The sequence below is a fragment of the Triticum dicoccoides genome, chromosome 6A (assembly GCF_002162155.2).
Source record: "Triticum dicoccoides isolate Atlit2015 ecotype Zavitan chromosome 6A, WEW_v2.0, whole genome shotgun sequence".
NCBI classification, from domain to species: domain Eukaryota; kingdom Viridiplantae; phylum Streptophyta; class Magnoliopsida; order Poales; family Poaceae; genus Triticum; species Triticum dicoccoides.
This window is the reverse complement of record NC_041390.1, coordinates 16,161,544-16,175,033: the sequence shown is the minus strand read 5'-3', so window position 1 is coordinate 16,175,033 and position 13,490 is coordinate 16,161,544. Positions and strand designations below refer to the sequence as shown.

General features: G+C 47.2%; 1 protein-coding gene across 1 annotated transcript; it reads left to right on the top strand.

Moving 5' to 3' along the window:
- The first annotated feature begins 397 nt into the window (after positions 1–397).
- LOC119319082 (peroxidase 45-like) lies at positions 398–2,061 on the top strand. The gene is made up of 4 exons (XM_037593591.1): positions 398–711; positions 791–982; positions 1,338–1,497; positions 1,599–2,061. The coding sequence occupies exons 1-4, from the start codon at positions 490–492 to the stop codon at positions 1,973–1,975; spliced, it is 951 nt and encodes a 316-aa protein (XP_037449488.1). The 5' UTR covers positions 398–489; the 3' UTR covers positions 1,976–2,061.
- The last annotated feature ends 11,429 nt before the right edge of the window (positions 2,062–13,490 follow it).

Here is a 13,490-nt window from a genome sequence, read left to right as displayed (position 1 = left end):
AGAGAGAGAGAGAGAGAGAGAGAGAGAGAGAGAGCTTGGAGTCTGCCACTTGAGACGCATATGGGAGGCAGTGGAGTCGTGAGGATTAAACCTCGTGGAGAGGCGTCGGCATGTGCGTTCTTTTTCAGATAATCTCCCCATGCTTTGTCATGTGTGGGCGGCAGATCCAGCCTGAGAAGAGTAAAATCCAGTTGTCACTTTCGATATGAATCCCCGGATGTCATGTGAGTGAGACACGCCGGGTCGAAAATTCTCCATCAGCATATGTATATCCAAGTATCCGACGTACTTGAACATCACCGAGACACCAACTGAATCGTGACGTGACAAGTAACCGTAGCGTGAGCTTCCGTGCAGTTTGCTTGCTTTAGTCACGCCGGCCGGTGGACGCGCGGCTCCTTCCGTCGAACAGTGCCATTACTACTAGGACTGGAGTAGGGCAGAAGCCATCACTTTCGAACAGCTAATTAAGAAATTTTGTAACAGTCTATGCATTCCATGGCAAATCTCGCCGCCATCGTGTTCGTCGTCGTCCTCAAAGTGGCTGTCCTCTGGCCGTTCACGGCCGCGCAGCTGAGGCCGGACTACTACGCCGGAGTCTGCCCCAACCTGGAGGGCATTGTCCGGAGCTCCGTGAAGCAGTCCATGGTGAAGTCCCCCATCTCCGCCCCCGCCACCCTCAGGCTCTTCTTCCACGACTGCGCCACCACGGTATGGTACACATTGACGCAAGTAATTAATTGATGGCTATTGTGCAAGACTGACAGACCGACGCACGTCATGCGTGCAGGGCTGTGACGCGTCGGTCATGATCATCGGTTCGACCGGAGACGACGAGAACCCCGACGGATATTCGCTGAAGCCGGAGGGCTTCCAGACAATCCTCGACGCCAAGGCCGCCGTGGACAGCGACCCGCAGTGCCGTTACAAGGTGTCCTGCGCCGACATAATCGCCCTCGCCACAAGAGAGTCCGTCTCCCAGGTAGGATGACTATTGGCTGAACGAATGTGTGACATGGCGTATCACACAATTCTTTGATTCAACCTGTGAAAGTTTCAAGAAGTTTTGCCCAATGGATAAAAACATAGTAGAAGCAAATTTCACATTCATGAGATGGTGAGATGGCATATGACTAGGCGCTGACTATGACGTCGATTGGTCGAAACTAGTCAAAGAAAAAGAGTGAAAAACCACCTCAGGGCTGTTTTTCGTCCGGTATTGAAAGTTGAGAGTTGTAAATTAGACGACTTCGTATTGCGTTTTAAACTTTGGCGGTAGTTTGGGGGTGTAATATGGACTTCTTTGTTTCCTGAACAAATGTGTCTGCAATCTGCAGAGCGGAGGGCCGAACTACACGGTGGAGCTGGGCAGGTACGACGGGAGGAAGTCGACGGACAGAAGTGTCAGGCTGCCGCACCCCAGCGACAACCTGGACAGCCTCAATGCCTTCTTCTCAACCTTGGGCCTCTCCCAGACCGACATGATCGCACTATCAGGTACATGAACATGATTCAATTCAACTCAACTCGTCGTGGACTTGTTATTCCTGAATCTGTTATTGCGAGTATACGATAACCACCATATCGCATCGCTTCAGGTGGCCACACCTTGGGCGCGGCAGACTGCGACTTCTTCAAGTACAGGACTGGTGGCAACGACCAGAGCATGAACCCGAGCTTCCACGCGCAGCTCCAAGGCACATGTGCCAAACAGAACTTCGCGTTCCTGGATGACGTGACACCGATAGGGTTCGACAACTTGTACTACCGGAACCTGCAGAACGGCAGGGGGCTCCTGGGGTCCGACCAGGTGCTATACACGGACGAGAGGTCCCGCGGCACAGTGGACTTCTATGCGGCCAACCAGGGCACCTTCTTCTCCGACTTCGCCATTGCCATGACGAAGCTCGGCAGGGTCGGGGTCAAGACGGCCGCTGATGCCGAGATACGTCGTGACTGTCGGTGCCCAAACTAAGGCTCATCAACCCGTGCAACTGCACGGGCTACTAATGTTGGAAAAAAAAATGAAGAATAAAATGTCTGAAATAATGTTTTTCTTTACTTAAAAAGAAAATTTTAAATTATCTACTTTGGTAGTTCATTATGTACAATATTCAGAGTAATCTAGCTGTTTATCTATCCGAAAATGCCGTGTAGAGCTCGGGCTACGTGATATCTTTTCTTTTGACAATCAATACATGGCTGACAACAACAAATTCAAAATAAAGTAATGAGCAAATCTTCAAGATTTTCAAACTCTTTCTTTTTCCATGACACAATTGGATGTGCGCCTGGCTTGCGATCCACTTCAGGCATGTGAGTCGACCGGGCCGTCTTGTGTTGAGATTTTAGCACAATCCACGACCACACAGCCCTGTCCAGAAGTCCAGCTTGTTTGGCCCATATCTAGTTCTAAAGAAAAAACAATTTTGGCCCATATCTCCACTTCATCGAAGCACATGGTATGGGCCCGCACTTTCATCTCGCGCAGCCACAAGGTCGAACACCCTTAGTTATCTATTTTGAGGACGAATAGCTCTTATTACTAACCCAGCCTATTCTGTGTATTATTTTATGATAACATGAAAAAAATGAATGCATAATTAGAAAAATGTGAATTTGAAGAAGGTTCACAAAATTGAAAAGGTTCGTACAAACTGAAAAAAAATCATGAATGTGAGAAAACTTCACGAATTTGAAAAAAGTTCGCAAATTTAGGATAACCTTCATGAAATTTCGAAAAAAATCACAAATTTGGAAAAAGTTCAAGTATTCTGAAAAAAGTTCACAGATTTTGAACAAAAATTTCACCAATTTTGAAAAGTTCGTCAATTTTTTTAATAAAAAAGTTCATCAAATTTGATTAAAATAGTTCACTGATCTTTAAAATCGTTCGTCGATTCTGAAAAATTTCATCGATTTAGAAGAAAGTTCATCAAAATTAGAAAAAAGTTAATCAATTTGAAAAAAGTTCATCAATTTTTGAAATAGTTCATCAAAATTGTAAAAAAGTTCACCAAATTTGAAAAGGTTCATAGAATTTTAAAATAGTCCATAGAATTTGAAAAATATCATAAGATTCAAAAAAAAGTTCATTAGTTGGAAGAAAAAGTTCAATGAATTTTAAAAATTGGTGCATTTTTTAAAAAGATGAAGAAAAAGAAAAGAAGGAAAAATCAAAAATACAAACTAGAAAGAGATAAAGGAAAATGAAATCTCAATTCGGAGCGAACTTAAGCCAGAATAGAAAGCAAAAAAGAGGATATGAGCCACGAGTGTGAACGTGGCTTAGTTGTTGGTGCACCTTTTTTTGAAGTCAGTATGGAAAAAAAAGGAAATATGGCCGGCCCAGCTAGACACGCGAGAAAGTTGCTGCCAAAAACTGAAGAAACCGGCGCCTGTAGCACTAAATAATAATTGCCGGGGAGAGCAGCGGTGATAGAATAGGGAGAGAAAGCATCATACATTTTTTTTTTATTATTGAATATGTGAACCACACGTCTCGGCCTAGATTGAACCGAAAACTAACCAAATTTGGTGACGTTTACCAATTTTTTCTTAAATATGTTATTAATCGTCCTAAAATTGATTACAACGAAATTATGATATCACATGAATCCTAGCTAGGCATCTACCTATACGTTTACATAAAATCAAGCTAGCTAGGGGACTCCTTGTTGCCCTAGCTTTTTGCATTGAAGCCGCGCGTCCGATCTCGATCTTGTGTCGATGATGAAGGGACTTGCCCCTGCTCCGCCGCCGGAATCGGCGGAGATGGTGCAGGAGATCCTGCTCAAGCTGCCCACCAGGGACGTGATGCGCTGCTGCTGCGTCTCCAAGCTATGGCGCAGCGTCGTCGCCGACCCTACGTTCCGCAGCCTCCACGCCAAGGCTGAGGCCGATACCAGTTACGTCTCTGCCGCATCGGAGGCCTTGCTCGTCACGGAGACTCGGGACCCCGACAGACCCACTAAGATTAGCAGGCCCGATGAGGCCAGCTTCTTCAACGTCTCCTCGTCGAGGCCCATGTCCCACCGCGTCAACATCCCCAGAGGTTACAGGCTCTCCAACGTCTGCAATGGCCTCCTCTGCTTCGCGTTCCATGGCGATGCCAAGGCGCCGGCGTTCATCTGCAACCCCGTCACCCGGCGAGACGGTGACCACTCCGAGAGGCGCCTGCGCCCGTGCGGAGTACCATGCACCATCACTTGGCCTTAGCGTTCAGCCCCTCCTCCAAGGAACACAAGCTAATCTCTCGTGGGAGCATCGTAGACCCGAGCGTGTGCACCTTAGACGGTGTTGCTGGCAGCGGCGGATGGCGCCGTCGCTCGTACTATTCCGAGTGCGCCCTGCTGCACACCTTGCCCCCTGTGTTTGTCCAAGGCAAACTGTACTTGGTCACCACCGGCCGTACAGAACCATATCAGCCCCGGAACCCTGACGGGTTGCTGGAGGTTGACGTGGCAACCGAGGAAGTCCGCACGCATCGTCTACCTTTCAAGTACAACCAGTACCACTCGGCCTGGGATCCGCTGGTGACCACCTTCGAGATGAGCGGGCGACTGGGCCTTGCCGTGGACATACTCAAGGGCGAGAAGACCCCTTTCCGGAAGCTCCAGTTTTGGCTACTCCTGTCGTATCCGTCGCTCGACGGTGAGAACAATGTGCATTGGGACCTGCGCTATAGCTTCTACGTTGACGACGACTATCTTTTCGACCACCCGAGGAGCGCCTGGTTGGACGACCGTGAAATGAAACTGTGCTTTAAGGATCATAAGGCCTTGTACAAGCACAGCACAAGAGAACATTTGCCGGAGCGGTCTCCTGACGCTGATTGTCCGAAATGTGACCAGCGGCTGCCGCTGCCGCGAACGCCATCGAACTGTCAATGGAACATTTTCGGGGGCTATCGCCCCAGCCTGCTCCCGCCTCTCACCTTGGAACCGCCGTCGTCATCTTGGGACAGCGAGGAAGAAGGACAAGAATTCGAGCATGCCTTGTTACATACGCTGCGACGACGACAGGAGTAGCTTGTAACGATACAAATGAAAGCATCGCATACGCTCAGCTAATAACTCAATTCTACTGGCATGAACTCTCTCTTAGTGCAGCATCGAGAATTCAACATTCATGGCTTGTATATTACTTATATACTCCCTTTTTTTTAGTTTTATATTATTGTTTAAGACTAGTAATAACTTTCTTGAGCCGCCCAGAACGGATTATCTAGCACGCTCTCTCTACTCGATCGATTCCAACACTTGGTATGTAGCTAGACCCTACTTCCTTCATCTCAAAATAAATGTCTCAACTTTATACTAACTATAATACAAATTTGTACTAAGCTCAAGACACTTATTTAGAGATGGAGGGAGCATATTTTATTAAGATTGCATGAGTAATATTGGTTGAGACAATATTATTGCATACAGATGGTGCCACGGTGGAGCATTGAGAGCGGACTTACTAACCAAGGCTACGTCAGCCGGTCAATAACGTCCCATGATTAGCCAGCTCCGCCATCTCGTGCAGTTATATCAGTTAACGCCATGATCTAGGATAGACTTTTGGGTTTCAAGGTTGGTGGCGCTAGGGTTTCCTGGTGGCTCGGGGGAGGTTCTTGTCGTTGTCGGTCGCTCGTCCAAGTTGTGGCATCACATCCTCCCTGATCTCGTTATCCTCTCTAGCATGTCATCCGAGAGTGTGGGTCTCTCATTGTTTGATTTCGCTCACACGTCAATCACATCAAATATCACAAACAAATGAAAAACTTGTAGCCGCTCTCCTGATTCCTTTTATTATTTTTCAAACTATGAACTCACCAAGTTTACAAAACTCACTTACATGTCCGTGTATATTTACACAGACCTAGCTAAGCCATATATAGACACCTAAGTCAACTCTTAATCAGTGATAATCTCCATCACGAACATGAACTCAAGCAGCAACAATCGGTATAGCTAGCAAATTCCAAAACTACTACTGACTATTGCACGCACCCAATTGTAGACACCTAGCAGGCTAGCACAACTCTTGAGCAGTGACGATTTCCATCACCTTCAGTTACAAGACTTGAACACTCAAGCATCGACACAAGATAATTAGCTAGCAAACTCCAAACCCAAAAAAGTTGCACTTAATATTTACGGGGACCCAAGCCTAAGCACCTAACTAGACTCTTAATAAGTGACGAACCCCATCACCTTCCTTGAAACAGACTTCCGTCCCGCTTTATAGATAAAGCAACATAACCGAGTAAACGGCCGAACAATACATTGTGATGAGGAGGCCCTCTTATAAACAGATCAAAAGATATAACAATAACCTAGAACAAGCTATAACACCTCGTCAAGTCCCAACCGAAGCCACCTGAGCTCCACAACAACGCCCCCAAGAAGGTGACGGTGCGACGCATCGCCGTTGCCGAGTCCAAGCAAATAGACAAAGGTTTTCACCTGGAGCCCTGGCATAACGAGACCCACGACGACGGCTCCAAAAAGCACGCGACGCCCACATGTGCTGCCGACGCCGGCACCATATAGCGCAAAGCTTTCGCTCGAACACTCACAACCGCCACCTCTAGGGTCCCGATCATCATCTCGAGGCACTCCACCCCTTGCCACCCACACGACCAAGAGGTAGAGTCACCACCGCCATCATGGAGCCTGCCGGAATGCTAAGCGTGAGGCCCAACATCCGAGACCACCTCCCGGGCATCCATGGCCCCGGACACCACCGGCCATCCACATCACGACCCCCCGCCATGGTAGTAGGGGTGAAAGGGGCAACCTTTCAATCCTACCCCAACATTAGCCATCAAGTCTGGGTTCGTGCCTCCACAGTAGGGGGCACCCACGCCAGCCTCCCCTACCGGCCCTAGTGGACCGTGGGGATGCAACCTAGTGACTGACGACGGCCGCTGACAAGCAACTCAAACGACGCCAAACCCATGGCCCCAGGACCCGATCCGTCTTACGACATGGCAGCACACGAATAGCTAAACTTGGGCCGACGCCATGAGCAAGAAGCAGACCCAAAAAGCACAACGCAAAGGAAACCAACGCGAACCAAATCAGTTCCTCGTGGTCGTTGTGGAAGGAGGAGGCACTGGCATGACTTGAACATGAACTCAAGCAGCAATGCTAAGATTAGCTAGAAAACTCCGACACACTAGTAGTACTGGACTATTAACTGGACCCAAGCCTCACCTTACTCAACCCTTAATTGGTGACGAACTTCATCCTCACACAGACAAGACTTGAACATGAGCTGGCAAACTCATAACAGGCCCGCCTACCCGCGATGCCACACGCGCCGCCCAGCCCCGCCGGACGGAGCACGCCGCCGTCGCCCGCCATCGCCAACATCCAATAGTCGTCCGCCGTCGCCGCTCGGATGTTTAGGAATAACGCTTACATCGTCGTCGCTGCTTGACAAGGGCCACGCCATCCTGGGCCGAGCGCCGCACGCTCCAGTTCATCACCAACAGCGTGGCTCCCCTCGCGCCCCCCGACGGCCCTCCTGAAGAAATCCATCTCAGCGGCGGTCGAGAATGAAGACCCGTCATCCTCTGAGTTGTTTCGTTGCTTGATGGCCGCTAGTTTCTTTTTCTTGTTGTTGCCTTGTGTGCGTGATTGTAGGGGTCGAGGACTCGGACGCGGAGTTTGTTATGCGGTGGATTGAGTGGAGAGGTGAGCGCTAATCACGGGAGAGAGGCTGCGGACATGGGGTGGAGTACGACTAGTTAAGGTAAATTGCTAAGTGCACACAGAAAACATATTAGATCAATGCTAGTCGTTGGATTGAGTTTAATGGGCCTAATCCTACGGTGGTAATGGGTTCGTGTATATTCGTGGGATGCGTTTAAAGAAATTTATGTTTGATTGTTTATCTTCACCTAATAATAAAGCAAATTGGGTTTCTTTCGTCCGTCATGACATTTTTCAGAAAAGTCCCTTTATTTCAGAAAATTCAACCTGCAGTCATGTTTTAAGTTAAAACGAATCTTTATTTTCATATTTTACACAAAAGTCTCTGTCTTTTCTCTAAATCAACCCGCCGTCCGGATTTAAGTCACACCCGAACCATTATTTTACATTTTTTGAAAACCCCCTGATGATTTAGGTAATTCATCCGCAGATCATATTTAAGTCAAACAAATGCTTTTTAAAATCATCCATATCTTTTAAACCGTAACTCCGATTTGAACATGTCATATATGAAATTTGATTAGAAAAATATGTAGAATATGAATATGAGATTATTTTTACCTGTTAATAATTTTAAATATTATTTTGGAATATATTTGAGTCAAACCAAATGATTTTCTAAATTATATGTATCTTTTAGACCGTAATTTCGATTTTAACATATTATATATGAAATTTTATTAGAAAAATGTGCGGAATCTAAATATGATGTTAATTTTACCTGCTAAATATTTTTTAAATATTGTTATGGAAGCAAACTTATAATTTATAGCGCAAAATTCGTTTTTTTTCAACCGGCGGCGATCCGAATTGCAAATAAACACCCCACTATAACCATATACGGAAAAGAAAACACCGATAACTACACATGCATACCTCTGAAAAATGTCGCAGGGGAAAACAACAAATTTTTCATCGCGAGAGTGAGAGAAAGCAAGTGAGAGAGAGAGGGGGAGAGAGAGAGAGAGGGAGAGAGAGACGCCTTATTCAACACACGTTTTTTGTTGTTTTATGTGAACACCGAGGCCATCGTCGGCGAGGGTGAGAAGGAGGATAAGCGGCAACACAAATATGATGCCTCGTAAAAATAAAAGTGAGGGATCTATTGTGGTCTTGAGTGATGCATGGTTGTTGAATTAAGAGCGTGTGTTATGTTTTCTCTCCCGTTGCAACGCACGGGCTCTTTTGCTAGTTAGTAATAAGTAGAGATAGAGATAGAGATAGGCGGAACAGCAAAACCGCCAAAAAAATAATTACGCGGGCGTGCGGGCTTGCATTACACGGATGTTCCCAGAGTCCTAGCTAAGCACCCTGACATCACATCACATCACAATCACAATTCACATGTACAGAAACTCCCTGACATCAGACGTCTTGACACTTCTGCTATTAAAGAACTATGAGGAGGAAATATGTGGCTCTCCTTTTAAACGGAACATTTTTTAGCTCGGCAAGCGATGTGGGACTAAACAAATTGTTGCTCTAAGGGTGGAACAGCTCACGCAAGTTTTTAAGACGGGCATAGTTCGAACCGGTGTGCTCGTGATTTCAGGAGAGACCTTGCCACCGAATCCTAGTTTTCCTTTGTAGGGGTATATATACAGGTAGAAAAGTATGCTTGATACATTTGGGCGCCTGGCACAGACGTGTTGCAGAAGTGGATGGCCGAATACGAAATATTTCATACGTTAGGGTCTCTTTTATAAACTGACAGGGATTCCCAGGCGTTTTTGCTCCCGAACGCCTTCAATTGTGTGCTGGCAATTTGCAAGATGCCCCCCATACTTTGACATATTACGGCCTTTTCTGAAAAACGCCTCCATAGCTGTATTGGCGTTTTGCGAAATGCCCCTAATACTGTAACATATCACGGCATTTTTTCATAGTGCCTCTCATTGAGCATGTTCCCAGGTATTTTCTATATACGCCTTGTTAACAGGGACTTTTGAAGGCATTTTCTTCAGAACGCCGGGAAGTAAGAGCACTTTCCAAAACGCCTTCTACAGAATGCCTCCGATAGTCAACCGTGTTGTAGTGTGTGGCGTCTCGAGGCTATGGCGCCGCGTTGTCGCCGATCCTAACTTCCGCAGCCTCCATGCCGAGGCCAAGGCCAACCACGTCTCCGCGGCGTCGTAGGCCTTGCTTGTCTCGATAACGCGGGAGCTCGACTGGCCCGACGAGGCCAGCTTCTTCAACGTCTCCTCGTCGAGGCCCGCGCCCATGCCACACCGTGTCATCATCCACCCCTACAGCCTCTCCAATGTCTGCAACGGCCTTCTCTGCTTTGTGTGCCATGATGACTCCAAGGCGCCAGCATTCGTCTGCAACCCCGTCATCGGTGAGACAGCCACACTCCCAAGGGCGCCACTGCGGTACACCACACTCCATCACTTAGCCTTAGCGTTCAGCCCCTCCACCAAGGAGCACAAACTATTCAGTTTCACTTTCTCGCCCCCAGCCTCATCCTTGGGAGCAACGTGGACCAGTGTGACCAGTGTGTGTACCCCTTAGATGGAATTGCTGCCAGGGGCAGATGGCGCAAGCGCTCGTACATTTCCGAGTGTGCTCCACTGATCACATTGCCCCCGGTGCTTGTCCAAGGCAAACTCTACTTGGTCACAACCGGCCGTACAGAACCAGGCAAGCCACGGAACCCTGATGGGTTGCTGGAGGTCGATGTGGCAACAGAGGCGCACCGCCCGTACCATCTCCCATTCAAGAGGAACGAGTACCACTTAGCCTGGGATCCGCACATGATCGCCTTCGAGATGAGCGGGCAACTAGGCCTTGTAGTGGAAATCTTCCGGGAGAAGAAGACCTCTGTCCGGAAGCTCCAGTTTTGGGTCCTCGACTCGAGTGGCGGCGACAACGACACGAGATGGAACCTGCGCTATAGCTTCTATGTCTACGACGAGTACTGTTTCTTACAAACGAGGAGCGCCTGGTTCGATGACCGCGAGATGACACTGTGCTACAAGGATTATAATGCCTTGTTCAAGCACAGCACAAGAGGAGACTTGCCGGAGCTGTCTCCCGACGGTGATTGCCCAAAATGTGACCGTCGACTGCGGCTGCCGCAAGCGCCGCATAACTGCCAATGGAACATTTTCGGGGGCTATCGCCCCACCCTACTCTCACCTCTCACATTGGCACCATCGTCTTGGAACATCGAGGAAGAAAGGCAAAAGTTTGAGGAAGAAAGACAAGAATTCGAGGAAGGCCTGTTACATACACTGCGGCGGAGACGAAGAAAGACGGGAAAGACACGAATGAAAACATCGCACATAAGGACAAGAAAGGCAAAGAAAGACAAGTAACTCAAATTTGCTGGCAAGCATTACCTATCTCCTAGTGCAGCATCGTACTCAAATTCATAGTTTGCATTACATATATTCATATTGTCTTCTGTTCCAGAAATCCGTATAGATTTCTTGGGAAGATCCCAATGCATCATCTGTTAACGCGCTCTCAAAGAAAATGTAGACAACTATTCCAATACTTGGTATTAATTTAGCAGAGTAGTATATAAGCTACATTTATGTACTCCTAGGTTGTATGAGTCATATTGGTTGATAGCTTAATTAAAATTTAATCATCTATACATATTATTGCGTACTACATTGCAGCATAAAAGTAATCTTTTATACTATACTGCAACGTGGATCAAGGCAATCAGTGGTCGATGCTGCATAAAAGTAATCATTTTAAACATTGCTGCATAAACAAGGTCCTAAACTTATTATGGGTCATCCAAAGCGACAAGGATTGTGCAGCAAAAGCAAACCAGAAAACACGGAGAGACAAGCATACCGAAGAGGTCACAAAAGTTGTTTGGGCCCCAGCTAAGGTTCAGCCACAACGCAGCTCCAAAAGAACTTGCCAGGACACACCTAAAGAGAATATGCTTTGTATCTTGAGTACCTCCACAAGGAGGTTGAGACCTTATTATTGCATACAGATATTAACAAAGTAGAGCAATGAGCATCCTTAGTAGCTAACGCTACGTCGTCAGCTGGCCAATAACTTCCCATGATCAGTCCGTTCCACTGCCTCGTGCAATCAAATCAGTTAGCATCGTCATCTAGGGTAGGTTTGGTTTTTAGGCTTGTGGCCCTAGTGTTTTCTAGCGACTCCGTGGAGGTTCTTGTCTAAGTCGTTCTCTTGTCCAGATCGCGGCACCGCATCTTCACGAGCCTCCTATCATCTTGTACATCTCATCAAGAGTGTGGTGTCTCATTGTTTGATTTTTCCTACAGACCGATAACGTCAATCAAAGTAACATAAAGACACATTGTAAACTTGTAGCCACTCTCCCTTTTCCTCTTACTTATTAAACCCTGAACAATCCAAGTTATACAACTCACACACAAGTCTGTGTTTATATACATGAACCTGTGCCTAAGACACCTCAACTCAAATCTTGATAGGTGGCATCTCCATCATTTACACAGACTGGACTTGAACATGAACTCAAACGGCAACACTAGGTAATTAGCTTGCAAATTTCCAAACAAGATACAGGGTACTGACTATTACACGGACCTGAGCCTATGGACAACTAGCTCAACTCTTAATTCACGATAAACTGCATCATCTACATGGAAAAGATTTGGACATAAACTCAAGCAGGAACACTAGCTCAACTCTTATCTATACTCGTCCACGGGGCTTAGCAATACAACAATGGTTTCACCATTCTCCTCCTTCTAATCCTCTTAAATGGTATCTACCGCAAATTTCTGCTAGCTCCATAGTTTCCACATCGTGCTGGCCCCGTGGAGGTCAACCTCCATGATCTCCCCTGGGGGCTGCACAACCATAGCTAGGGTTTGTTCACCAATCGTGTTGATTAGTTGCTCTAGAGTTTTTAATTAATTGATCCATTGATCAGGATTTTTTTCTCTTGTAGATTGCTTGATTGTTTTTTTTCTGATCTAAGATCAGTTTCTGTTGCCCGTCACCCGTCGAATCTTGGCACCTAACATCATGTTCAATGGCACCCTGGGCTTCACGCGTGACGCGTGTGCACTGGTGTGGCGGCCGCTCGCAGGGTCCTGCCCTGGCTTCTCGTCCGCACAGCGTGGCCCGAGCCACTCATGCGATGCAGGTCTTGGCACAGGTTGCATCCTTTGCAGGTGTGGCTACTCAGATTCATGTACCTGTCTTGATCAGCCTCCTGCACAACGTCTGATGCAGCCAAGTTGGACGTGTTGGTGGCGGCCACCACCGGTGTCCTCTAGCGGTGGCCTGCCGTCCCGCATCGCATGGTCTGTCGCTAGTTATGGGCTGCAGCCACTAATAGAAAAAGGGTCAAACGTGAAGCACATTAGTGCCGATTTGTATTTGAGCCGGCACTAATGTATACATTAGTGCCGGTTCCAACGGCTAGCCGGGCCGCTTTCATTAGTACCGGTTCGTGGCGAACCTTTAGCATCGGTTCGTGCCACGAACCGATACTAATGAGAGTGGTGGCAGGATATTGTCAGACTGGGGCCCCTCCAGCCCCTTTAGTATCGGTTCTTGGCACGAACCGGTACTAAAGGTCGTCCTACATAAACCCTTCGTCCAACCGAGCTCGCTCTGTTCTTCCCCTTTCCCCTCTCCTCTCTCTGTTCTTCCCCTCTTTCTCTCGAGCTCATCACACATTTTGCCCAAAATTTGTCAAGATTTGAATGCCCCCATCCATTCAAATGATCACAAAGGTTAGCAACTTTGTTCTTTCATCTCTCATTGCTAGATTAGCTCTTGCAATGCTTTATATAGTGATTAATTTGTGAGTTT

Coding starts and splice junctions, on each gene's coding strand:
- LOC119319082 (XM_037593591.1), top strand. CDS start 490: ATGCATTCCATGGCAAATCTCGCCGCCATCGTGTTCGTCGTCGTCCTC. Junction 983..1,337: donor CAAGAGAGTCCGTCTCCCAG/GTAGGATGACTA, acceptor TGCAATCTGCAG/AGCGGAGGGCCGAACTACAC. Junction 1,498..1,598: donor CGACATGATCGCACTATCAG/GTACATGAACAT, acceptor GCATCGCTTCAG/GTGGCCACACCTTGGGCGCG.